This window comes from Brugia malayi, assembly GCF_000002995.4.
Source record: "Brugia malayi strain FR3 genome assembly, contig: Bm_v4_Chr2_contig_001, whole genome shotgun sequence".
Taxonomy (NCBI): domain Eukaryota; kingdom Metazoa; phylum Nematoda; class Chromadorea; order Rhabditida; family Onchocercidae; genus Brugia; species Brugia malayi.
This window is the reverse complement of record NW_025062476.1, coordinates 7,125,119-7,151,562: the sequence shown is the minus strand read 5'-3', so window position 1 is coordinate 7,151,562 and position 26,444 is coordinate 7,125,119. Positions and strand designations below refer to the sequence as shown.

At 28.9% G+C, this 26,444-nt stretch overlaps 4 protein-coding genes across 5 annotated transcripts; 2 read left to right on the top strand and 2 right to left on the bottom strand.

Moving 5' to 3' along the window:
- Positions 1–201: 201 nt before the first annotated feature.
- On the top strand, positions 202–6,194 carry Bm9766 (Uncharacterized protein; the record flags this gene model as incomplete). The annotated part of the gene is made up of 16 exons (XM_043078739.1): positions 202–421; positions 847–1,105; positions 1,475–1,550; positions 1,784–1,954; positions 2,296–2,418; positions 2,684–2,914; positions 3,058–3,226; positions 3,373–3,585; positions 3,810–3,969; positions 4,214–4,290; positions 4,498–4,694; positions 4,860–4,936; positions 5,096–5,182; positions 5,336–5,458; positions 5,645–5,844; positions 5,935–6,194. The coding sequence occupies 16 exons, from the start codon at positions 202–204 to the stop codon at positions 6,192–6,194; spliced, it is 2,643 nt and encodes an 880-aa protein (XP_042934673.1).
- Positions 6,195–6,818: 624 nt separating this feature from the next.
- Bm13962 (conserved hypothetical protein,hypothetical protein) lies at positions 6,819–11,255 on the bottom strand (the record flags this gene model as incomplete). Its single annotated transcript, XM_001895651.1, has 9 exons — positions 6,819–7,043; positions 7,389–7,680; positions 8,472–8,624; positions 8,776–8,932; positions 9,085–9,289; positions 9,884–10,048; positions 10,255–10,413; positions 10,867–10,914; positions 11,160–11,255. The coding sequence occupies 9 exons, from the start codon at positions 11,253–11,255 to the stop codon at positions 6,819–6,821; spliced, it is 1,500 nt and encodes a 499-aa protein (XP_001895686.1).
- Positions 11,256–12,150: 895 nt separating this feature from the next.
- Bma-ufd-3 lies at positions 12,151–18,747 on the top strand (the record flags this gene model as incomplete). 2 transcript variants are annotated; one of them, XM_043078737.1, is made up of 19 exons in its annotated part: positions 12,151–12,299; positions 13,138–13,325; positions 13,470–13,579; positions 13,790–13,928; positions 14,171–14,318; positions 14,530–14,712; positions 14,874–14,997; positions 15,190–15,300; positions 15,399–15,533; positions 15,756–15,893; positions 16,028–16,115; positions 16,202–16,339; positions 16,511–16,650; positions 16,939–17,032; positions 17,375–17,514; positions 17,799–17,954; positions 18,094–18,207; positions 18,451–18,555; positions 18,634–18,747. In XM_043078737.1, the coding sequence occupies 19 exons, from the start codon at positions 12,151–12,153 to the stop codon at positions 18,745–18,747; spliced, it is 2,514 nt and encodes an 837-aa protein (XP_042934671.1). The 2 variants fall into 2 exon arrangements, with proteins under 2 accessions (XP_042934671.1, XP_042934672.1); XM_043078738.1 differs by lacking the exon at positions 12,151–12,299 and having other exon boundaries at positions 13,319–13,325.
- A 3,378-nt stretch (positions 18,748–22,125) lies between these two features.
- On the bottom strand, positions 22,126–25,107 carry Bma-chhy-1 (Uncharacterized protein; the record flags this gene model as incomplete). Its single annotated transcript, XM_043078736.1, has 7 exons — positions 22,126–22,276; positions 22,434–22,621; positions 22,830–23,040; positions 23,384–23,530; positions 23,678–23,922; positions 24,593–24,793; positions 25,030–25,107. The coding sequence occupies 7 exons, from the start codon at positions 25,105–25,107 to the stop codon at positions 22,126–22,128; spliced, it is 1,221 nt and encodes a 406-aa protein (XP_042934670.1).
- Positions 25,108–26,444: the final 1,337 nt, after the last annotated feature.

The following is a 26,444-nucleotide window of genomic DNA, read 5'->3' as shown; positions in this document are numbered from 1 at the left end:
ATCCCAGGAAGTTTTTTAGCGATTTATGGTTTTTTTATAATTGGACATTTCTCTCTCTCTCTTTTTTTATTCCATGGAGATCTTTGGACTTATCAGATTTTGATTTAACTTGATGATAAATTTAAAATTTAATCTGATTTTCGTATTTGTTTCTTCTTTTTTTTTTTTTTTTTTTTGTAAAATCTGTTATTTTTAGTTTTGATGGATGAAGACTGGCGTGGTTCACAGGCTGCTTCACGCTGTCCTTTTTTAAATCCAAATGCTGATTTAGATACCATTATTTCACATAATGTATTATTTTGTGATCGATGTCGTGACGAACAAATGTTAGAGAAAACGAAAGGCGAAGAGATTCTGTTTGTTAACAATCCACCATATTGGGCGTTGCCACCAAAACATGGAAGATCTCGTGATAATGAAGGTTTCTTAATGTTATTGCTAATATTGTGAAGTTTGCTAATTATTATAAGCTATTTTCGTTATGATCAAAATATATTAGACAAAGTTTAGCTAAAAAGTAGTAAGTTTTGCTTCCACTTAAAATTTTTTCTTATAATATTGAGGTGACGCAACCTCCAACCTTCCTTTTTGATAGATTAGTGCTTTGTAAACTTCAAATTGTTGCATTAACAAACATTAAATTCCAACTTTTATGCATATTAACAATATATTGAAATACAAAATAAAACTGAATTCATTCAAAACCTAATTCACTTTTTACTAAAATACTTTTTTAAAAGAGACTTATTACCACAAATTGTTCAAAGTCTTTTTTTTTTTGTTCACTTTTTGACAGTGGAAAACAAACGAGCAAAGGTAATCAATTTCAAAAAACTCATGAATTAGATGATAATGAATCAATCTCATCAAAAGACTTCTCTCAAAGAAAGCAAGGAATTACCAGCGCTTGTGGTTCACGCATGCAGGGTGAAAAATTAGAAAGCACTGGGAATTTGAGAAAGTGGAGAAAAGAAGATGAGGTACAAGATACTCTGAGAGCAAGCCATAAAGCTGCTAGGTCAGCAAAACAAGAATCAGGAAAACGGGAAGCAAGAGTACCAACTAACATTGCACTTCATAAATTGGCCAAGCAAGGTTATTCGAAGTAAGTGAAAGGAAAAAAAAACATTTAATTGTTTGATTTCTTTTTTCGTTTTCAAAGAAAAATTCGAAGTTTTCTGTTTTAGGTAATTTTAGGTAGGCAAATACTTTTCTTCTTGAACACCATCTAAAATATTGTCACGTACTATTTCGCTTTCCTTTAAACAGTGGGAATTTTGTTTATAAAGGAATTTGGAAACCTTAAAACCATTAAGTCTTGATATTTTTTTGTGTTAGTTTCTGTTTTCTATCTTTCAATTTTATAACATTTCTTTAGGAGAGATCTAGTAGATATTTCCTTCTACTGTAATTATCTAATTATAGCGATGAACAAAGATATGGAATTTGTTGATATAGTTTGGCTCGCTTTCAGAGAGGAAGCGCTGCAAAAATATGTTGAAAAGCAACGCGAAAAAGCCCATCCCAAATCAGAGGACGACAGAGTTCAAGTACGGTCTACAGTATCTCTATTTGGATTTCAAAAAAAAATGAACTACATTTTTTTGAAATTGAAATTAAGATTAAAATTTAGCACTAAAATGGTATTCAGTATTCTTTTAGAAAGGTCAAATTTAGACTTTCAGATATCTTCCTAGCCAAATTAATTGTCGAAGGAAGATTCTATTTTCGTTTTTTTTTCTGAAATATATTTTCTTAACATACTTAAGCTAATCTTTTTCAGATTGATCGAGAAGATATGCCTTGGGCACCACCATTTCCAAAAATGCTGCGGAAATATCGTTCGATTATTCAAAAGCCGATTGATCATCAGCGTTATGTAGCTATTGTAGCGAACTTTCTAAATGCTAATCATTCGCAGCCACGCTTTCAGCAGAATCGACAGGAAGTGCGAGTAGGTATTCAGCTTTAATTTGCTTATGCTCAATTATTCATTTATTTTCGGTTATTATTCCATTATTTATTCGGTTTTGCCGAATGCATTCTATAATACTGAAAGTGAGCAATATGAATATTTTTTTGTGATGAAATAATTTATTAATCTGTTATTGATAATAAAATTAATGTTTAACGTAGAAAGGTTTGAATATCAGAATATGAAGCTTACAATATGGTCAGACATGAACTACGAAAGTGGAATAGGAGTGTTGGCTAGGTTTATTTCATATATTAAAATGATTATAAGGCCAGCTTACATTTCTTATTTCATATTTTAAAATTTTGACATGCCTGTAGGTTATGGATGAAAAATTAAAGGATGAGCGTATGCAATATCAAAAATTAGTCTTACAAAGTCTTCGCTCTAGAAAAAAATCAGTATACATTTGTAACAATCAACGGGCTATCTCTTATATTTTGGTATGATTTTTTTTTTTTGCTGTCCAACTATATTTGATATAATACGTGTAATTGTAGAATATTACATAAAAGCAGAAGCAATTTTAGATTTCGAATCAATAAAATTTTGAAATAAATTATTCTTTATTAGGCGATTATTTTTAAACAATTGTGCTATTTCGAAGTGATTCAAATTGTCTGCGCTTTTTAAAATTTTTAGAAATATGTTATTTAATTCAACAGTTTCTTTATTTCAATATATATTGATATATTTGCGTATATTTAGGATCGGTTAAGGTTTCATGCATCATCATTGCATAGTCAATATGGTCCACCAATCTATGATGAAGAGATGAAAGATTTAGTAGTTGATGCACTAACAGTTTTAACGAAAAAGGCAGTACTTTATCGGGGCAAAGTGCCAAAAATTATTTTACCAAACGAAAGACGTCGTTTCGTATTTAATCGTTTAGTGGAAGATATATCGGCGCAATATCCACCAACCGAAAAAACAAAAGTTTGCAGTTCTTAAGTGTTTTATTTTTGACGATTTTTTACTGGCAAATGTAAAAATGTAATCAACTCTTAATTTCTATGTACCTGGTAAGAAAATAGTTCCGTTAACTGATGATATTATTGAATCTTTGTTTTTCTGTTTAGTATCCGCTTGAGTCCGATGAATTTGCAATGCATTTAGCCGTCAAATATGGCGTACGTGTTGTAATGTGCTCAAGTAGTGCTTTGAAAATATTGTGTAATCCATGGATCGCTGATTCCTCCACATATCTGATACCGGTTGTAGTGAAACGAAGCTTTAGTGAGAGAACGAGTATGTCCTGTCCTTAAAAATTCAAAACAAAAAAAGAAACTACGTCATAATCAACTAGTTTTTATCTTATGTTTAATGAAGCTTGCTAATAAAGGGAAATTAAAATTACTTTTCACAGTCTCTTAAGTCACAAAATTTGTTTCTAGACCGTTTTGAAAACGTATGTCTTGTCAGTAAGCCGTGCATCGAAACGTCTATCAATGGTCCATCATTATGGCGACGATATTTGAAGTTTTCTGTGAAGTTAGCAATTTATGGTGATTTAAAGAAAGGCACAGATGAAAAAATGTCAGCAAAAACAGGTGGACGCCAGCGAGCTAGCCGTTCAAAAATGGAACAAGGAAGTCAAACGAAACAAGGTTTGATTAAATTAATAATTGGTTAAAATTAAAGTCTTATTTTGAAAGCTTGAAAAATGAGTCCTTATGAGATAATCTGATAAATTTAAATTAAAATCCGATTAAAATGAATAATTTAATCGGATTTTAATTTAAATTTATCAGATTATCTCATCATGCAATGTATGATATTTATTATTCTTTCTCTAGAAAATTCTTTCTTTTTTTTTTTTTTTTTTTTTAAGAAGCAGGTGATGAAAATAATTTGGTAATTGCTGATGAAGTTGCTGATAGCGAGGAAACACCTTCAAATTTACCGTCAGATACAGGTAGCAGAAAAGAAGAGAATAACAGTCAAAATGTAAAAACTACTGTTATACCATCATCACCATTTTCTACAGGACCGTAAGTTCTATTTGAATTATTATACTAAAAATGAAAGCCTGATCTAACCAAATTTACCAGAATCTCCAAACTCATTATTGTACTGAGATTCTCGTAAGCTTTGATATTTATCTTGATTTTCAAATTGCATCTTGTTGTATTGTGTTTTAGTGCAATAGTATATTAAAGATCTCATTTCATTAGAGAAACTGCTCAATGTTATTGTCATCTAATTTATTATTCTTCATTACTCTAGTTGTTTCAGAGTTTGTGATGACATTCTTGGTGATATTATGAATGAAATGGACACTACGAGTAATAATATTGCAAGCTCTTACGGAGGTCTGTCCTGAATTTCAGAATAAATATATTTTTTCAAAGCATCGAAATCAAATTTATTGTAAAATTATAAGATACGTTAAATAATTAAATACAAAAATATTTACAGCATAGTATTACTTTTCAATCCATTATTTTCTTTTTTTTTAAATTGAGCATTTGATTCAAACAAATTTGGGAATTAAGTTTCTTAAACTGTTTTTATTATAGAATTGGACCAGGATTCTGATGTTTCGTCATTTAATGGTGCTGATCTCAATAAGCGTTACACTTTATTTTCACTTGGGCATGATGGAATGCAGGATGTTGATCTAATTATACGTGCCAATAACGACGGTATTGATGGAATGGGAAATGAGCTGAGTGTTGTTCACAAAATTGAATATGCCGCAGAATTTGGTGCTGAGGTTTGAAATTTTGAAAATTTTTCAGGAAGAGGAGAAGTACTTACTAACACAGCAAAAAAAGAGCACTACGGACTTCTTGTTAGCTAGGAAGAGATAGTTAATCCTTTGTTTCATATTAATTTCCGACCTTTTCTTTTTATTTTTATTTAAAAATTTTCATTTCAGAGAGTGGATGATGAAGAATGGCTGTATGATTATTTTCGCTGCAAATTAAAATGTGCCTCACAACTTGTTCGCTTAAGGTGTTCCTCTTTTCTATATTGAACTGTTCTTTTCTTTTGCTTTTTTCACAAATTTTTGATTTTAAATTTGGTTTTAAATTTTTGTTCTGATATCTGTGCCTTTAAGTGATTTTGATAATTTTTTTTGACAAAGTAGTCTTTATATTTATTTATTTGTAGAATACATTATTTGGAGCAGCACTTTCTTCAAAAGGAACGTTACAACGAAAATATGTTAACTGCAAATCGACCGGATCTACGAAAACTGTTGGTATTTTTTGCACTTTCGACATTCATAAAAGCAAAATTGAGATAATTGTTAGTTAAGTGCAGTATTCTATGGAGATTTTCCTCAAAAACAATTATTTAAATGAACTGGATTGATTTTTTTCACTGCATTAATTGTACATCGTGTTGCAGTGCTGAAGAACGGACACAATGGTTAAAAAAGATAGTCGTGAAATTAGAATCTCTTCAACCGGGCAACTATCTAATTCGGAAAGAATCGAACAGATTGCAAATTTTACTTCCAACAGATGACGTGTAATTTTTTTTTTTTTTTGAATGTGGATTTTGGTATGGCGGTTTTAAGTTGTATACATGGGATATATTCAGGAAGCGCTAAGGATTTGTTTTGGATATCTTTTTTTCTTGGATGAATGTCAAAAGTTATGGTAATATTCATAGTTTTTTTTCATTTAAATTTAAATTCTGTTCGTCTCTTTTTAGCAATAATACATATCTGACAGAAAAACAGTTGAAGGAGCTGCATTTTGACGAACGTTTACCGCCAGTTGAAGAAGTTTTCCGTGGAATTGATGAGCATTTAGTGCTTGTGTATCACATTGTGCAAAAACGAATACCAGCCTCATTTGGACCCAAAAAAGATGGTGTCATACTGAGAAATCCACGAAATGAACAAACTAGTAGTGCGTTCGTTGTATCTGTTTAATTTTTTGATAACTTCTCTTCAAAAAGTTCAGCTTAAATTCGATTTCATTTTTCATATCAAATTTCAGATGCAATATTATATGACAGTAATCAAAAGATTTATCGCCAACAGTCTAAGGATGTTGATGATGTGTTTGATGGCTCGTTGCAGAACGAATCAAGTGGCACACAAGAAAATGTATCGTCATTAATTCATCAGTCTAGAAGACAAAGACAAAGAAAACGTAATTATTCGAAAAGGAGCTGCAGAGGAGATTCGAGAACTCCTAGTAGTAGCAAATGTCGATTCATCGATTTTGATGCACCTCAGGGATCACAAGCGCTTTAGATAGTCATAGTAATTGATGCAGTTGCCGATAATTTGCTTGTATTGATGTTCATATCCTTATTTCGGTTCAAAGATTGCATCCTTGGCCTCCATTTTTAATTTAGACATTTAGGCTCAAACTTTTTAATGAATGATATTTTTTGTAAAAATTTTAACAATGTTTAGCTTGTTTCCTCTTTGTTGCCTTTACTAATTAACTTTAAATGTGACTCCACTTTGTAAATGCATCACGAGAACATGAGCGTTGTAATTGGGGTTTTAACAACCAGTTTTAAAACAATAAAATTTATTTTTATCTAGAGCAAAAGGAAAAAAAAAAAACAGATGCAAAAGGGCATGAATGCAAACAGAAAACGCTAGATATAATTTCCCGAAATTAAATTCTTTGTGACAAACTCTTTTTAACCATAGTCAAAAATAAAGAAATGTGTAGAACATTATTTCCTATGTGCAGTCTGAGTCCAAATTGAATGAACTATGAAAATGTTAACAATTTGGTCTACCATACTTGGATCAGCCAACTATCTCCCAGGAGAGGTAAATCTGTTTAATCGCCATAGAGCACAATAAAAAAAGTCGAAGGACATCACTTTCATAACGAAAACAGAATAATCACGGATAAGATCATAAAAGTCCCTGTCTTTTAAGATCTTCGAACGTCCGCTTATTGACGACATTTCCTGCAGAATCCTCAAACTCTTCATCATGTTCAGGATTCCATTTTAATGATTCTTTTTGGCGTCGTATTTTGCCCCATAGTTCGACAGCATCAGAAATTTTCGTGATATTGGCAAAATGTGCCGTATTCGGGATCCCAAGACAACGCATTCCATGTGAATGACGCCATTCCTTAAATTTGAAAAAATTGCAAATGCGTAAAACTTTCGAAGTGTGCAAATTTCCAAACGTAAACAACAACAACAAAAAAAAAAAAAAACTTCAATAAGAGCTATCTAATCTGCTTGTAATGGATCATCTTTGCAATATTCAGTTATTTGCCATTTATTAAAGTAGGATAAGATTATATCTAAATATCTTAAAAAACTAACAAAACAATACAAAGATAAAAGGAAATCAAAAGGTACTAATCATTTCATCGGCTATATTCATGGAATAAAATTAAAAATCATTGAAGAGCTCAATACTCAAATTTCAAGACTTAGCAAAAAAAAAAATGTGTATAAAGCTACTTACATTAAAATGTCGTTGAAATGCTTTCGGTCCTTTGTAAACTTGATTACCGCATATTTCACATGGGAAGGATATATTGAGACCATGCAATTTGTATAGCCAATATGGAATCGGTTTACCATCCCATCCCAAGGGTAAATTTTTTGGATTATATGGAATGCTATCATCTTCATCATCATCCGATATTTCGTTTATGTCTTCCTCCTCTTCCATGTTTTCACCGATACCTCGTGCTTGTTTTCTTTCAACATTTTCTTTGGTAGCTTCTCTTTCATCGCTCAATAGGGATGATAATCTGAAAACTATCTTATGCTTCATATATTAAATCTGAAAATAATAAAGTATTAACATGCGAACTAAGTATATGCTACCGAAATACTATCATGAATGGACCCGGCTAATTTTAAGTTTATATCAATCTAGTTTCATTTTCATCAGAATTAAACATCATTCCTCTCGTAATCGTATCGAGAGATAGTTAAGGAGTTATCTCACTGAATTATGCCTATTTTTACCTGTTACGACGTGAGTAATCTCCGTCCTATTTATCAGAATTATTATTATCAGCAGAAATCATAAAATAGACTATGTTCTTATCAGGAACTGAATGTTTCTCAGATAACACATTTCTGGAAATAATATGTTTTTCATCTTCCAAAAATTAGAAGTTGAAGACTTCTGCCACTTGACAACTTCGTCAGGTCAATAAGAACAAATAAAAATTTACACAGGAATTTAACGAACTTCTAAGTGATTCAATATATATGAGTGAAGGAATAAACTTAAAAGAACAGTTCTACTAAATTTTGCATGTTTCTAATCTGTTAATAAGGTATTTTGCTTAAATTCTTATGTCCTCGAGATATTAAATGGGTAATTAATTAAGCTTTTTGATCATGTATTATATTCAGCAAATGCATTCATTTTCTTTACGCTTCGTTAAATAATGTATTGCGGTGGATAATAATCCACCGAAACCATTTGAATGTGAAAGAAATTACTAATATTTAGTGTGAATCTGCACATGACATTAGAACTAGTAAAACCTTACATAAGACATTATTTGCATAAAATATAAGATTTTACCGCTGAACGTATGCTTCCAGTCGGGCTGTTTGGTACAATTTGAACTGTTCCTTTTGATCCGTATCATGACGCTTTGCTAATGCTGTCTTTTCCATTTCACTCAATTTGTGTCCTTTAGTTGCAAATAGTCGTTCCGCTCTTTCTTTTAGCGTACTAGAAACGGTATCATCTTGTGAGTTTATTATATTAAATTCAATCAACTGATTTTAATTTCCGAATTAATTTGCAAAATATACTTCACCAATTCATATTACGAGATTCGAAATTTACTTTTTTTATTTGCCTCTAAACAAAATCAACGAACCCGCCACATTTTAAACCAAGAGCAACAAGAGCAGATTTTAGACGATCAAGTCCAAGCGCTTCTAAATCAATAGCTGTTTCGAATGATGAAAGATCCAGATAAGCACCAGAATGCGCTAAAGCACTATGCTGATCTCGACTCCACCCTGAGATTGTACCTGAATTATAAATGACCAGCATTCTCTCAACACGACCAACACTTGAGATCACTTGAAACCACGTTTTCTTTAAAATTACTTTTAATTTTTAAGAAAGCAATTAAAAACTCTTTTAACTACAAAAAATTTAAGAGCTAGAAGAATCGGCATACCCTCCTCCCATTTCTTATCAAAATCAGCGTCAGCTTTTTCAAATTCTTCATCCACACTGAGCAGAGGTCGTGTCCTTGCGAGAAAAGCAATCAAATATTCCTTCAAAGCATTAAGATATTCACGGTAACTACCAGTTTTTTTCGCACTCATTGGAATATCCGTAAAACGATCAAAGTTGCTTAGAAATGCTAAATAATCCATTCTCTGAAAAGTAAAATAAAATACAAGCTACAGAAATAAAACTGTAACAAAAGGATACTTATATTAACTTTGAAGTATTAGTAATGAAAGCTCCAAATCATTCCACTTATGCCGAAAATTCCAACATCGTTCCCTGCATATATACCTTAATTATGAAGTTAATTCCAAAAATTTCACATTGATCTTACAGTTTACATAGGGTATCTTTAAAATCTGAACTTAATATATTCCAAAATTTATACATCACAATAGTGAAACAAACAGAAGAAAAGATAAAAGTAAACAATATGAAAACTCTATCCTTATAAGATGAATTTATTTCTATTTCAAATCTTAATTTGATTTGCATGATAAAACCTATAATTCATAGGATAAATTCTTATTATCAGTAACTATTCTGTGATTCAAGTGAATTCGTTCCACAGTGTATAGTATAGTTTTTCTTTGTGATAAAGTTTGTAAAATGCTCACGATAAGACAGTTCCTAATGAAATTCCTAATGAAATTTGACTTAAACATGAAAAAGAGAAAAAGGAGCGTGGAAAAAGATGACGATCAAATGAAAATAATTTATTAAGTAACCAAAAAATGACAAACCTTCACTCCTTTGATGTTAATATATTTATCGTAAAGAGTATGCAAATCCAGAAATCGTCCGTAGCCTTCTTCATCGGTAAATTCAACCAAATCTTTTTCGGCTAATTCTATGTTTTCTATAGCTTCATTCATCTTTTGAAATTCCAAACTTAACGGTATAGCAATCTATAAGATACTTACAACTTCAATAAGAGAATAGAATGCTATGAATGTTCATTCATGTGTTATTTCAAATATTTTTCAACATGTATCCATAGTTTCTTAATATGGTTAGTTTGAACTAATTTCAATGAAAGATGACTTTAAGAAAATGAAAAAGGATGATTTCAAGATCGTAAATTTAGAAATTTATGGTGGGAAAGTTGACAAACTTCATCTGGATTCCTCCTGTGCGCATCTTTCAGTGATTTCAGACGTGAATAAAACTCTGCGAACTCATTCGGACCAGCAATAGCCCGTAATTCCGATTTACGTGACTTATCATCATCTTCATATATAAGGCGCAACTTTTTCGTGACTTCATGATGTCGCTAGCAAAGAAATAAAAACATATAGATGGTAAAAATAAGTGAATAAGAAAGTAAATGAACCCAAGCTTGACTTCAAATAAAAAGCTTAGGTCTATGAATCCAATCATACAACTTTAATTAGATAGAAGAAAATATGATTTCCTTAACAATCTCTCAGAAAACTTGTAAAACGAATGTAGCGTAAATTAAACGACATCCCAAAAATCCAAAATTTTAAGACATGCACACAGTTTCTAATTACCAATTTTAATTCTAAGAAATACTAAAAGTTATTATACAATTCTAAGAAATACTAAAAGTTATTACAAAACTTATATTTTAAAATTTCAAATTTTAATCCAGAAAATTTTCCTAAATATCCGACCAACAAGACGTCGTACCAAAAAATTAGATAAGCTTATAAAGATAACAATGAACTTATTTAAATATATAGATAAGTTTGACCAAGCTTACATCAACAAGACGTCGTACACGATGGTCTCCATTTATTTTCTCTTTATGCTGCAAATAAAATTTTACCAAGTTTTAAAAGAATGCGATGACAAAATATGTTTACTAGAAAAAATTCTTAAGTTTAAAACATTTTGGAAAAGAAAAAAAACAGATAAATTTTGTAAAGCAAAGAATTAAGGCTAATTTAGAAATTATAATCCAAATCATGAGCTATAATAAACCAGTTACGCCACTGTTACACAAAACTATAAAGTCATTTATCTATGTTTAGATTACAAGACAAAGAAACTAACAGATTTACGCTCATGAAGGTACTCTTTTGTCATACTGTCGATCAGACGATCTCGTTCCTCGTGTAAACGTCGCTGGATTTCCAGAATAGTTTCCATAAATATGATCTAAATCTGGAAAATACTATAATTATACGACAGCAAATTAACTTGATTAAATCCACATAGAATTCGAAAACTAATCGAATAGAAATACGACAAAAAATGATATTTAAACTTCAAAAATGAAGATGACAAGAAATAAAATTCAAACTATTAAAGCAACTGAGTAATTATTGATAAATAATTAGCTGTCAAAGATTTCGACATTTTTCTCTTTTCAAGTAATATAAGCTCAAAAAGACATATTATTTACAGTAAAGTTTCTCTTCATTAGGTTTCGAAGATTGGAAGTTAAGATTCCACCCAATGAGAACGAGATATACTGATAGAATCCCGAGCACACCTTAAAAATCAAACTCAGCCAGCCCGCACCGCAAAGTATCATAATTACTGGCTCGGCCGTGCTTTTTGTTTTCTAATCAGAATTAGTATGCGTTGCTTTTCTTATGTTACTAGTTCACAAGGTATAAAAAATTTTCACTGTATTAGTCGTAGTGGTTTTTATATCTATGAATTGATTGACAAATCTTACTAAGATTTGAGATTGTTACAATTGATTTGTCAATTATGCTAGTTTTTAAGGGTTATATACTTCAGTTAAATTAGCTAAGTTAATTTTATAATTTGTTAATTGATTACTGCAGCAAATTTTCCGATCAATTCTTAGATTAGATTAGATTTGATTAAATTAGAATCAATCAAGGTAGAATACGTTATATTATTTAACGTTACATTAATCAGTTGATTGATTCGAAAATTTTCAGTTCAGTAGTTAATTAGTTTAGAGGACTTTAAGTGCATCAGTTTTATTGTTTTGATTGAAAATAAAAGCTTTTCAGCACAGCTGATTTTCTTGTTTTTTTTTTGGGGACTTGTTGAAAATTTTAGATTGATGGAAATTCGTGAAGAAAGTGGAAAAAAATATGAATTTAGTGGCATTATTGCAGCCCATTGTTCTGATGTGAAATGTATTGTTGCAACCGATTTAGGGCAGATTATCTCCAGTAGTCGTGATGAATGCGTTAAAGTTTTCTCAGAAAGGTCATTTCGTTCATTTGTTTATGAAATTCACCAAATGGTTATTTGTAATTTACAAATAACTAAAACTCTCTAGTAAATTACTAAAATATATTATTAGGAATTGTTAATTAATTAATGGTTGATATTAGATAGCAGACATATTTCATTTAGCCAACAAATGAATATATTATAATAGTTAGTTGTATGATTAAATGACATAAAGATATTCTGTCAAGTATATTTCATTAATTGTTTAGGTATACAATAATTAGTAACAAACATACACTTCAATATTGAATATTTTATAATGAATTGTTAGTTATGAGATTTAAATATTCAGTGGTGGAAAATCATATATATTATTTGACGAGTAATCAATTAAATAAATTGTATGTTTTATAGTATGCCAATTGTTACTTTTTTTTATATATGCATCGGAAAATAAGAAATTTCAGGTATCCGAAATATTTGCATGTTGAAATATATGTTTGCCAAATTGTTTGAGTAATTAAATCTGTGATTTTAATAAGGTATAAGTGAAATAACGGTAATCTTGCAAGACTGAAGCCCATTTTCAAAAATTGTCTTCCGCTTTTTTTTGTTTCTGTCCTTTTTGATGGATTCTTGACGAATAAGAAAAAATTTTTTGAAGGACAAAAAAATCATAACACGTTTTAAGTTTGATATGAGGTAATGTTTCCTTCATTTAAGCATCGAAGAATTGCAAGTGATGAAATTAGAAAGTTCAATTTCTTTCAAAGGAAGAGGGTCAGAGTGGTTGAGATTTTAATTAACTTTAATTTAAAGTTATTTTTTCATTTTCGGGTTGCCTGAATTTTTTTCAAGTCAGTGTTTTTAGGAATAACGGTTACGTGGAAGATATATCATTTGCAAATGGTGAGAGGTTAGCTGTTAATGCAGTAACATTTTATCTATGTCCAAAATATGGCTGGCTAATTTTTGCTGGTCGTAAAGATGGTTCAATTGCGGTATATAGATCCGATAACGATAAACCTACCCGTATATTGCATGAGCATAAAATGAACGGTTTGTTTCTTTTTCTCTCTTATACAACGGCTGTCCTTAGTTACTGCTAGTGATAATTTATTTAGATTAATTAAATTTTACTCAAGTGAAAAAGATAGGGAAGAAGTGTGATTTTAAAAATAGCAAATTTTAAAAAATTTTTAGTCTGTACGCTGCATGTTGATGCTGAAAATGGAAAATTAATGAGTGGCTCATGGGACAATAATGCAATAATATGGCCAATTCACGAAATTGTTAGCAGCTCAGATTTTAATGTATGTCTTTTCATTTATTTTAATTATACAGTTGGCCTAATGGCAGTTTCTTATAGTTTTCTATGAAAAATATGCTATAACTATTATGTTATTTTAATTAGTTTCTTTATTTATTGAACTACAGCTTATACAAGTAGTGAAACGGCGAAACTTAATTGCAGCTAGAATTTTTCTAACACATTTCATGTGTTTAATCTCTAATCCTTGCAGGCACTGTGTTTAGTAGGTCACAGATTATCTGTTTGGGCGGTCGCTTCCATACCTGAACGATCGGATTTTTATCTCACTGGTTCAGCGGATTTGACAATTAAGTTTTGGAAAGGTGACAATGAAATAAACACATTTTCTGGTTCGTTGAAATTTAATTTAATTTTCTTTTATATAAGCTTCAACTTGAGTAAAGCTTGTCCGTCTATGATATTCCTCAAAATGACACACATATTAGTCTTTTTGTTCAATTCATATACCGGAGATTTTTTCTTTATATTCGGAATATGTTTTTATAATTTCAGATCTGTTTAGTTTGCAATTGGAACTCAAAAAATATGAAAAAATATCTACTTCATTATGAAATCCTTTTTGTTTTTTTAGGTCATGAAGATGTTGTGCGATCTCTTGCAGTATTATCAAAGCATAGATTCCTTTCGGCTGCTAATGATTTCACAATTCGTTTGTGGGATATTGATTCTGGTGCTTGTCTTCAAAGATATAGTTCCTTAAGTGGGGAATATATATATAGGTATTTTGTGACATTGCATTACTGCTCACATTTTAATAGCAGCAGTCAACACTTCTACATGACTTATAAAATTCGGAAGGAAGTCATCAACTCTCTTATTAGATGTGCAAAAGATATGATTTTTTACAATAATTTGTTCTTCATGTTGACTCGTTAAAAGTTTGCTCTCCATTTCTGAATTGCCGAAAAATATATTTATTTTTTGTTTCAGTTTGGCACATGCTAACATATCAGGGCATAATTTATTAGCTAATTCTGGTGAAGGTGGTTTCCTGGAAATATGGGATGTGAGTGACGATGGTTCACTAACTCATAAACAGTTGATTAGGACACCAGCACAAAGCCTTTGGTCTCTTACTTTCCTAAAAAATAATGATATTGCTGTTGGTGCTGAGTAAGTTTATTTTAGTATTCGTGAAGCAGCTAATGATAGAAATTAAATAAGTCTCTTTTTGGAGTTAACTTGAGATATTCCTACTAAAACTGTGTTGTGCTTGTCACTTCGACAGGCTAAGTGCCTATATTATGCATTTTCAAAAGATCAGTTCATTTCAGTGATGGCAACATTTATATTTTCTCTGCAGTAGCAAATCGAAAAGCAAGTGCTATTGCGATGGAATCATTCCAAGCTGCTGTAGCTAAAAAAATTTCTGAAGTCGAAGCAATCCTAGCTGCTCAGGTTAAGTTTGAGCCACTGCTTCGATATTTTCTCAAGCTAGCATCGAGATAGAATAACTGCATATCTCTTGGCTCCAAAATCTGCTGCATTAGCGCTACGCTTAGGAACGTATTTTGACGGTGGCATTCGGGATTCATTTATTTTTCGGATTCATTTACTTTTCTTCAATTGAACTTTATTGTGACTTTTTAGCAGAATGAAATAGTTAAAATCAAAGTAGCGTTGGATGATGGCGAACCACATATTGAATTACGATATAAAAAAGGATCAGATCCATATGATGCTGCGCAGACATTTTTAATGGTTTTGCCATTTCTTCTTGTTTTATTCTTTCATTTGATTACATGTTTTTTTTTTTATTGCTAGTATAAGCCAATGATTCATAATTTCTAGTACTTTAGGAGAACAATTTACCTGCATCATATTTGAATGAAGTTGCGCAGTATATTATCGAGAATATACCGGAAGCACGTCAAGCAACTAATAGGAAGATAGCTCAATCACAGTCGGCTGAAAAAGTTATCATGGATGGAAAGGCAAATTTTCAAATCTTATTTGTGTGGAAAATAAATTTTAAACTGCAGAAAGTATAAAGTTATCATATCGGAACAGTTAGACGTGGTCGTAAAAAACAAAAGTCACTGATGATAGCTCTGTCGTAGGTTTCTTTCCAAAAACTTTCTCCATTTTTTTCTAGATTAATTCTCAGCTAAAGAAATTGCTTTCTGATCTCTCTTTGATTTCCGGAATTTTTTCAGGAGTGGGATTATGTTTTTGATGTAACAACCGAAGACGGACAAATTTTGAAATTACCATATAACGTAGGCGATGATACGAATTTGACAGCGCAACACTTTATTGAAAAACATAATCTTCCTATAAAGTTTTTGGAGAAAGTTAGTTTTATTTTTTCTAACTTTAATTAGGATATTATTTCATTTAACTTTTCCAAAATTTCAACTAGAGATTAAAAGTAAATGGGAGCGCTAAACATATTAATAGGTGATAACTGAAATGTGTTAAATTTTAGATTTCTACGCTTCTTCGTCTTCAAGTTCCTGGAGCACTTGGCAGCACTAGCAGTGCAGGATTTGGTAATTTCAGTGATCCATTCACAGGTTTTTTTTTTTTTTTGTTGTTGTTAAATTACTCCTTTGAATATCAAGTTTTTGAAGTATGTATGGAAGAGTTATCTGGATTTTAGAAGGGCGTTATGTCCCCGCTGAAACTGAAAATCGTCAAACTTCAAATGGGGTAGGATTCGCAACGGATCCTTTTACTGGTGGAAGTGCATACATTTCAAATTCTAGTTCAATGATGCCAAATGATCGCTTGCCAATCGGTAGGATCGTCCTCTTTTTTCAATAGAATCATATGTAAAGCATGTTACATCCATCACATTAGTGCCAATGTTAGAATGAGCGAAGAGAGTGGTGTAAAGAACAGTTTGTGTTTATGAGTAACATTATTCGTATAGTTTTGTTCATTCTATTTTTTTTAAAATTATTTTCAGATAAAAAACGGCCGCGTAGTGAACTTGTTCCATTATCCAGTTTCTTCCAGTTTGGTATTGAACAAGCCTCAACTAAAGCAATCGTAAAGCTCAGAGAATTAAATGAGATGCAAACTAAATATAAGTTGAGCGAAGAACAAGTACTTTTTTCAATGCATTTTTTTTTTTTTTTTTCGAGTAGCGATTAGAGATTTTATAGTATAGATTTTAACTGCAGAATAAAAGTAATCTTTTCAGTAGTTATTTAAAACTTATTCCTGGATATATTGTTTATTTATGTACAGAATATCAAAGGAAATGATTTGAGATTATGTTTAAAATGTTTGCTGGTAAGGTTATCTATGTGAATTTTATGATTTAGAAACTATTTTAAAGTTTCATCTTCTCTGTTGACAAATTGTTGGCAGGTTAGTTGTTCTCACTTTTAGTTGTGCGCTCTCGAAGATATTTTGAAAACTTCAACATATGATCCACGAGATATTCATGTTTCTGCAATCGATACAGGTTTTGGATGGAATATGGGTTTGTTTCATTGTTATTATTTTCGAAAGAAACATTAGGAACTTATAAGATAGACCCAGAATTTCTGTTGATCTAGTATGTATATGGGTCGTTACTTTTGTCCCATTACACATGCTCCTTAGCATACTTTTTATAATTTATAATTTTAAAATTAAGTTGGCTCAGTATTTTATAGGGAATTATGATGGAAATTTATACCCTATGTTTGATATTTCAATCATTTTTTCTTTTTTTTTTTTTGTTCGATCCTGTTAAATATTGTAAATTTTATTAAATCCATTGAATTTAGCTTTTTTGTTCCAGGAATATTTGCTTACAATATTCACATGAAATTAATTTCAGATACAATTATTCCTGTTATGGATATATTTCGGTTAGCACTTTTGAATCGTACCTTGAATAGAATTTATTGTTCTTTGGATATGGAAGGTGAAAAATCGGCCAGAGGTTTGGAAACTATACAACGGTTGACTAATTTTTTAGTAGGTTTTCAAAATAATCGAAAATGAAAATTTTTATCATAGAGGCGATTATATATAAATTGATTGTATTTGCAATTATTAACATGATATATGCTTAGTCGCAGTTGTGCAGGTTAAGATTGCACGTTAAATTGTAATAAATACTTTCAACGTTTTTGAAACCAGTTTTCTCTTTCTCGGAACAGATTTTGAATTTTTTTTTTTTTATTATTATTATTATAAAAATTAAATGTTTTTCTATTTATAACAATCATTTTTTTTTTCTTATCAGTTTAAAATTACAGGTAAGTGCCAGTTCCGATCCAATTCGTATTTTGGCATGTCGAGCTATGGCCAATTCTGCTATGCATCAGTGGGGTCGTACAATGCTCATCCATGATGTTAATACAACACTTAAGTATGTTGCTGCACAGTTGAGTAGTGCGAAGCATGCTTTGCAAGTACGTTTCTCGAAATTTGTTTTATTCAGGTCGACAACAGCTGTTATATCATTGCTATATCTTAAAACAAAAATTGATATTAGTGCCAGCTATTGATAGCATTTTTTGATTTTATTAATATTAAATGGAAGTTTTCTAGCTTGCCGCAGCGACAGCATTAGCAAATTGGGCGTTAATTTTGTTACGTCATACAGAATCTGGAAAAATAGCTGAGCTTGGTCCACGCGAAGATGCATTGCGAGCTATTATTCAGGCATTATATGAAATATTTGCGATATTTTGAATTCAAACTTACAATTTCGGGATTTTCGTTACAGTCTTTCTTGAAAACAAGAATAATGAGAAACGTTTTTGTTGAAAAATGAAAAAGAAAAAACGTGAAATATTATCCTAGGAATTTTTTTTTCCTTTTTCTTTTGCTATTTCTGCACTGTTTTTCTTTATTCTCACTGCAGGAAATGCATTTCTTGTTGAATAAAGCTGAGGAAAAATTTAGGCTATTGGTAATGTCGTTAGTTTTGGTGATTTCAATCAAATAGCATTAATACGACTTCTTCAAGCAATTGTAACATTGATGTGGGGCGATGTTGCTATTATTCAGGTCAGCAAAAGTTTTCATTTTTTCTATGTTTAAATGCATTTCATACCTTCGGAATTTCATTTTTGCAAGCAGTTTCAGTTGGCCAAAGGACGGGATATCATTGGGATAGTAAACCGAATTAAAGATGCTGTTGTTGATGAATCCGGAAAGGCTGTTGCAAGAGATATCATAGAGATGGCTTATTCATTGTGAAGCTTTGCTTTTGGTATTTGCACTCTGACAATGAACTATGCTTGTATGTCGCACAGTAATTTGCAGAGCAATGATAATTATCAATAAGACAATTGAACCAGTAATTCTTTATGTCCTATTGTGAAGGAAAGACTTGTTATGCTTGCAGTTTAACATGATTAGCTCTAAAAGAATTTAGGTGACAGGATTAAAGAATGATATAGCGAAATGAAATTGTTAGCGAAATGCTCTGTTTTAAAATAAAAATTATTTTAGCAAAAGTTATATTTTTTAATCATTAATTCTGCCGATACTTTTGAATCTCGCTTTTTCGGCAGCATATGAAGAAATGCAGGGATTTTGCGGTTAAATTGTCTGTACCATTAACGCTTCATATATTTATGTGTGTGTGTTTGTGTGTGCTTTGTTACCACGGATCATTGTCTGCAAATATCTCTCATACCGAAATTTTGTTTTCCTATGAATCGAAATAAATTATTTTTCCACTAATTTATAAAAGATTTCCAAAAATAACATTTGGCATGTTTCAGCTTTTCTTTCCCTCAAAGAGATCACTTTGTCTCAAAAAATCAAAGTAAAGAATGAAACGGCACCATAATTAATCTTATTTAAAACTACCTATCGATATGTGCCTTTTTTGTCTTGTCATAAACAATTTTGCTAAGTACAATTCTGTGTAAATTAAAAACGAAATAATTGCTGCTCAAAGTAAGAAAAAAATGAGAACTGTTACAGTTATAGTACAAAGTGCCGCATTATAGTAATATGATATTAGTAGCTATGAAAATTTATTCTCGGAAGTTTTCATTTTCATCAATTAATTAAACTTTTAACAAACAATTTTATAAGTAATAGCATGGAACGAATCATCAAAAATAAAAGAGCCACATTTATAAGCAATTTGATGAAATCTTTATGATTATATCAAGTTCAATTTTTATACAAGAACAGCCTCGAGAGAAAAGAATTTGTATCTCTCCTTGTAAAAAATACACATTAACAGTACACTAATATAAAGAAGGGAACTATCCGCAACTATGTTAAGTCCGAAGTAATTTTAAAAAGCTAAAATTATATATAATATCTTTCTTTCTAAATCTTTCTTAAAAAGCAGAATGAAAGAATTATTTAATATATAAGGAGACTTACACTTTCCATTAATTTTTGTAAACAATCAAGAACAAACAATAGCTAATATAGCTAATGTTTGTTATGATGAATAGGAACAGTTAAAGGTCGTTTTTTTGCAAAAAACAAAAAGTATCTTAAGTTATACCATAAATGACAAATTAGAATTTCGAGAGCAAAATCGAGCTATTCTCATTTTTCAATTCAATTAATTTAAGTTTAAAGTAGAGCAGTATATTATGAAATGTAGGTTTAAAATGTAGCATTGAACTGTAAAATGTATATTTCATTTCAATTAAACACTAAATAATGACGGAGAAGCGAATGTAAAAATTCTGTTTGCATAACAACTGAAATTGTTTACCATTTACCATATAGTGTTGGTAAAATATGCAAATGCTTCAAAATCTTTTTGATCATCGATTAAGAATAGCAAAACAATTTGCATGAAAATGTTTATTGAAATTATTTACCAAAATAAGTGATAGAAAAGATTAAATTAAAACTATTTAAATAAATTAAGCAACTCATCCAGTAATATACTCACATCATTAAAAGTAATTTAAATGGAACAATAAATAAACTTTCTTAGTCAAATTAATGCTATTCAGTCTATTCATCTCTAAAATTGTCTTATAAAATTAATAAAAAAATTTATTTGTTACATTAAAATTTTTATTTTCTTTGTTTTTTGTATTTGCTCTATTCAATGTCACTTCATAAGCATTTTTTTCAGTGATAACATGTTATCATTTAATGATAGTGCGATTTCAATGATAAAATGATTATAGTTTTATGGTAGCGTAGTTTTTGTCAAACACAAAAATGATGTCAACTGATAGCAGTCAAAATATTAGTCAAATATATCTGAGTAGTTGAATTTTATTGAATCTCATTTGGAGAAAAAAATATCTGTATTAAATATTGTACTGAAATTACAATTTGAAGCAAATGAAGGAAACTAAATCTTATCATATCATCTTGCTGCATCTTACAAAGTAGATAAAAATATTAATTTGGAATTTAATTCAAAATATAATTTCTTCCGGGAAACCAACATTTTAAAATAATCCAATTATTATCTTTGGAATTCTAATCAATTCAGACAAAAAATCAGAGTTCGTAAATATACTGCTTTGTTACTTATCATTTCATTTTACTATCTAGAAAAAAATTGTATCCAGCAATTTTATATTTGATAATCTTTTCACTTTTTTCTACACAAAAAACGATTTCATAAAGATTTTAGTTTTTTTTTTTTATTATTATTATTATTTTTTGTAAACAAAAGAAGTGATTTTTTAAGAAAAGTTATAAGCGAAAATAATTTCGGTTAAATAAAAATATTGAAAATGCATGCATTAAATAATATTATAATTTGCATTATTAGTACGAAGGCAATTTTAGGAATGGTAAATTTTTGGTTTTTAATGGACATTGAAGCAATTTGAAATATTGGTTCACTTTTATAAGAGTAAAAATAGGTAGATCATAATATAATATAGTATAATATATTATTACTGATATGGTTACAATAATCATTATTTGCTATATATTTTTCTGAAAAAATCTGTATGTTTGTTTTTTAAACTGCTAAAAGTGTTTTTTATTGAAATTTTCCACGGGTTTTGCATAAAATTTTATTTAAATTTAAAATAGTTTATATTTGCCTTTAAAAAAGGCAAACAAACAATGAAATATTTCTTATAATAAAATTCAGTCATAATTATTTGCAATGCTGCTAATTAAAAGAAATATATATTATTTGACCAGTGCGCAGTACTGGATTTTTTTAATTATTATCCACTTTTTTGATATTATATCTTTTAATTTCCAATTTGAAAATTCATTTTAATTATCAACAATTCATTTTAAGTGATTTAAATTTATTTTCACTCTATTAAATTCCTCCCAATCACTGCGAATTTGCTTCCGTAGCAAAATTAAATTTATTTGTCAGTGAGCCATTTCAGCTATCATGATTTTTTCTTTTTTCATTCTTAATTTAAATTACTATCAGTTTAACATTACTAACATTTCACAATTGGGTATAGCAACTATGAATTCAGTTCGGTTACTATAAATTCATTCCCATTACCGTTAAACTTATTTGCTATAATCATTTCCTTCTGACTGACATTAGTTTGTTTTGATTTCAGTCAAATTTTATTGCATGTAAGAATTAAAAAGCAAAGTGAAGGGCAAATATCAAATAAAGTTTTAGATAGTTAAAAAATACATGAAATTTTATCATTTAGCCTTTTTTTTGCTGGTTACAGTAGAGGTTGAAACGATGGAAGTTGAAAAAGAATGATCCCACTTTTTGTTTATCTTATGACAATATTTATATAGTCCATTTCTCATTGCACAGAGAGGTTCATGAGTATAATTTGCAGTAATCCTGAAAATAATTTCTATTTCTTCTAGTTTCATTCATTTTACTTATATTGCGACTACATCTAATATAAGAAATTGCAAAAAAAGGAATAAAATTTAGCAGAAAATTCTTATACTAATAATTTTAATGCAATCAATGAAAAATTGATTTAACCACTTACCTGTTCGTTTTAGCATTATCACAAATTTCACTAAGTTTTTTCAAATTTTCGACCTCAGGACCAAGATGATCACGAATATAGTTTCCGATACTAAGGCATCGATTTGCCATATCTTTGGATGTTGACCAAATGATAGCACCTTGGATACCCATATCAAATGATCTATGCAGTGAATTGAATAAATCTTGCTGCAAATTTGATACATTCATTTTTTTTTTAGCAATAAAGTTTTTCCCTTTTTTAATTTTTTGAAATTTTTAAAAAGAGAAAAGAATTATGATTTTAACATTTTGAATGAGTAAATTAGAATGCAAAAATTATAATGCAACCAAAACAAATTTTTTAAATTTGAATTGATTAATTAAAAGAAATAAATTCACAGTATAATCAATTTACTTCGGTATAAAATGGATCAGTAAGATTTAATGGAAAATATTCAAATCCAATGAATGTAAATATTGGTACGCTTGGTTTCAGTTTTTCCGCGCAACGTTTAGCCTCTTGAAGGACTGAAGTGACATATAAGCAACCACCAGCACCACTATTCCTTCTTGGTAGATAAATTGATGGATAAAGAGCGGTAGCTTCCATATACAATGGTTTTAGTCTGTATAATTTCTTTGTAAAAAATTTTTCACTTAATTATTATTTTTAAACATTCCTTTTTTTATTTTTTCTCAAAAAGATAAAAACTTTAGAAGGAATAAAAGAAAAAACAGATAGTTCAGAATGTAATAAACATTGCAATTTTATTAAAGAATATATGAATTATTTCATCGCCAGAAGTTATTTAAAAAGGAGATAAAAGCGAAAAAAAAAAAGAATTGTAAGTAGGAGTTAATGATAATTTTTTGTATTATTTTACATTTTCCGATAAATTTTCGCAAAAAATTTTTATTAGCTAATCAAAAAAAAAAAAAAAAAAAAAACGAAAATTTAATTTTGCTAACCGATCATTAAATTCTTCATATACTTCTCCGCATGCTACAGTACCATTTATTCCTGCGCTGTAATTACAAAATGGCATTCCATAAAAACCCCAAAGCGCTTTAGGTCGAATTCTTTTCACTTCACGAATAGTTGCTGTTAAAAATTTCCTGAAATACAGTTTATTTAAATGATTATTATTAATAAATAAACTTTTAATTTTAATTTTTTGTTTCTTTAAATATAAAAATTTTTTTTTCTCTTTCTCGTTTTTGCTTTTCTTTAATTTAAAACTTGATAAAATTATTATTATTTACATTGCTGCTTCATTGAATTCTTTTATAGCAATTGATGTAGCATTTTCCTGAGTAATATTTTCATATCTTTCCTTAACATAATCTATCGATGCATTTCGATAAATTCGTTTTGTACTCCAATTATGCTCATATAATGGTCGCCATTTCTCGTAATCAATTATAGCCAAACCGTCAAAATTTTCATTTGGTATTGCATTTATTGTGTCATTTTCAACTTTTAACAAATGTTCTGTGAGATTAGCACGCTATAAAATAAAAAATTTGAAAAAAAAAATTTTAAAAAAAATAAAAAAACAAAAATAAAATTGTGATATTTGAATTGAAATGAGAAGGTATTTTATACTTTCTCTTCGACAAAGACGATTATTTAAATCACAACAATGAAATAAAATATGTATATATTCTAAAGGAATTAGTTTTAGTGCATTATTAAAATTAATTTATAATTAATAAAGAAATAGTCTCAGTTAGTAAATTGAGTAAATATTATATTTTTTTTATTTTTTCACTTCATAAATTTCATTTTCTTTTCGTTCTTTTAGTTAATTACTGTAAGAATGTTTCGATTTCATTAAATGTTCTCAATTTTATGAAAATATTAGTACTAAAATAATTGAATTATTTTTCTGTAAAATTTTCTGGTTTTTTATTTTATTTACTACTGATTTGTTTTTATAAATGGTGTAATCTGATCTCTTTATTTTCAATGAAAAATTGAAAGTTAAAATAGTAGATTATATCAAACAATTATGTGTATCATATCGTTTTAGTTGTTTTAAAATAAATTTCAGGATGAGTGCAAAAAAAAAACAGATTATCATATCATTCCACTGATATCATTTCAATTGATAACCCTTTCAATTTTTTTTTCTTAATTTTTGCTGTCAATGAAAAAAAACAACGGTCGTTATTCACCTGAGGAATGCCACCATTAACTGCCGATGATAGATTAGAATAATTTTTGTAGTACGGATATAAACCGAATTTTTCCTCATACAAAGTAACAACAACATTACCGTAAAATTTATATTCATCATTCACGAGAATACCGTAATGTTCCGGTTTTTGTATTTCTGACCAATTCTTACACTGATGAGTTGGAACATTCCAGCGAACCTAATTAATGCAAAATTCTAATTATTATTTCTAAACATATATGATTAAAAAGATTTAATTAAATGACATTTCAATTCATATATTAGGTATAAAAATTTAATTAAATGACAAACGCCATACTTTTAAGTTAAAAAAACGAAAACAAAATTACAATATTTCATTTGTATTTTATAAAAATTGGCAAACTTTAAATTGAATTCATTTTTGTTTTGTAGAAGAAAAAAAAAAAAACAAACTTCAAATGTTTTCCATTCACGGCCATTAACTGTTGTCAACCAAATGATGGGTAAAATTTGGACAAATAAATGCTTCATTTAATCGATAAGAGCTAAAGTTATTTTGTATTAAATGATAGAATTGATAATTTTGTTTGTTAAATTTCATTAAATGTAAATATACGAAGAACAGATAATATAATCAAGTTAAAATGATTATATCAAATCATTTATATCGTCCTATTCATTTGTGAAATAATGTTTGCATAATAATAAAAACATCATATCGTATATGGAAAAAAATTATCAAAGTGTAATCAATGAATTTGTAATCTTTCAGCTTTTCTAGTTTTTTTAATAAATATTTTATGATCATTAATGATTAAAAGTTCAAATTGCTAATATATGTTTGTGTGGGAAGACTTTGAAATTTGAATTTTCGTTAAAAAATGTTTGTTTCTAAAAAAAATAAATAAATAAAAATAAAAAAAATGTGATGAACATTAAATCAAATTTTAGATTTAATTTTTGGAAATTTTATCAAACATTTAATTCACAAATTAGAATTAATCATACTTGAACGATATTTCATATGAAATATTAATGATTTTTACTGGAAAACTGAAATAATCATTATGATTATATTAAAAGTGAAAAAGTTATGAACAAAAAAATTTAGCGCAAACTAATGAATCTTATCGTAATTTTTACTTCTTTATAAACATATAGTACAATTGATGATTTGAAAATATTTTGGGAATAAATTTAATTGTTTTTAAATTTGTTTAAACAGCTTAAATTTATCTTTTTGTTTCGATCATTCTGGTGAAACTTTCGACAAATAATTTCATACAAATTATTTTGCTACTTTCATCGATAATCTCAGTGGTCATTAAAGAGGATTTTATTGAATTTACATATTTCAACAATGTTAAAGTGAAAACAAAATTAACTTCAGTCATTATACAAAATTTTCAAAAATTTTCACTTTTGTTTTCTGCCATTAAATATAATTGAGAATAGCTAATTTATGGTAAAATTTAATGTAAAATTCGACAATAAGAAATTCATTTTTTATCGCTGTCCGATTTCTGAAAATACTCAATAATTGGAAAAAGAAATTAATTTTTGAAATTGTAGGGAGTAAATTGAATAATTTTGTGATAAAATTAGGTGAATTTTGTTGTTATGCAGTAAGTTTTCATTTCTCACCATTATTTATTGTTATTTCTATTATTATCATTGCTATTATTATTATTTATATTATCATATTTTTATTATTATCTATTATTAAAATCATTATATCATATTTATATTCACTATTATTATCAATTATTATCATTCTTCTTCTCATTATTATTATTATTGAATGTATCAATTTTACACTTCAGTATCAACTTATAAGGTTAAAGTCGAGTCATTTTTGAAAGTTTTGT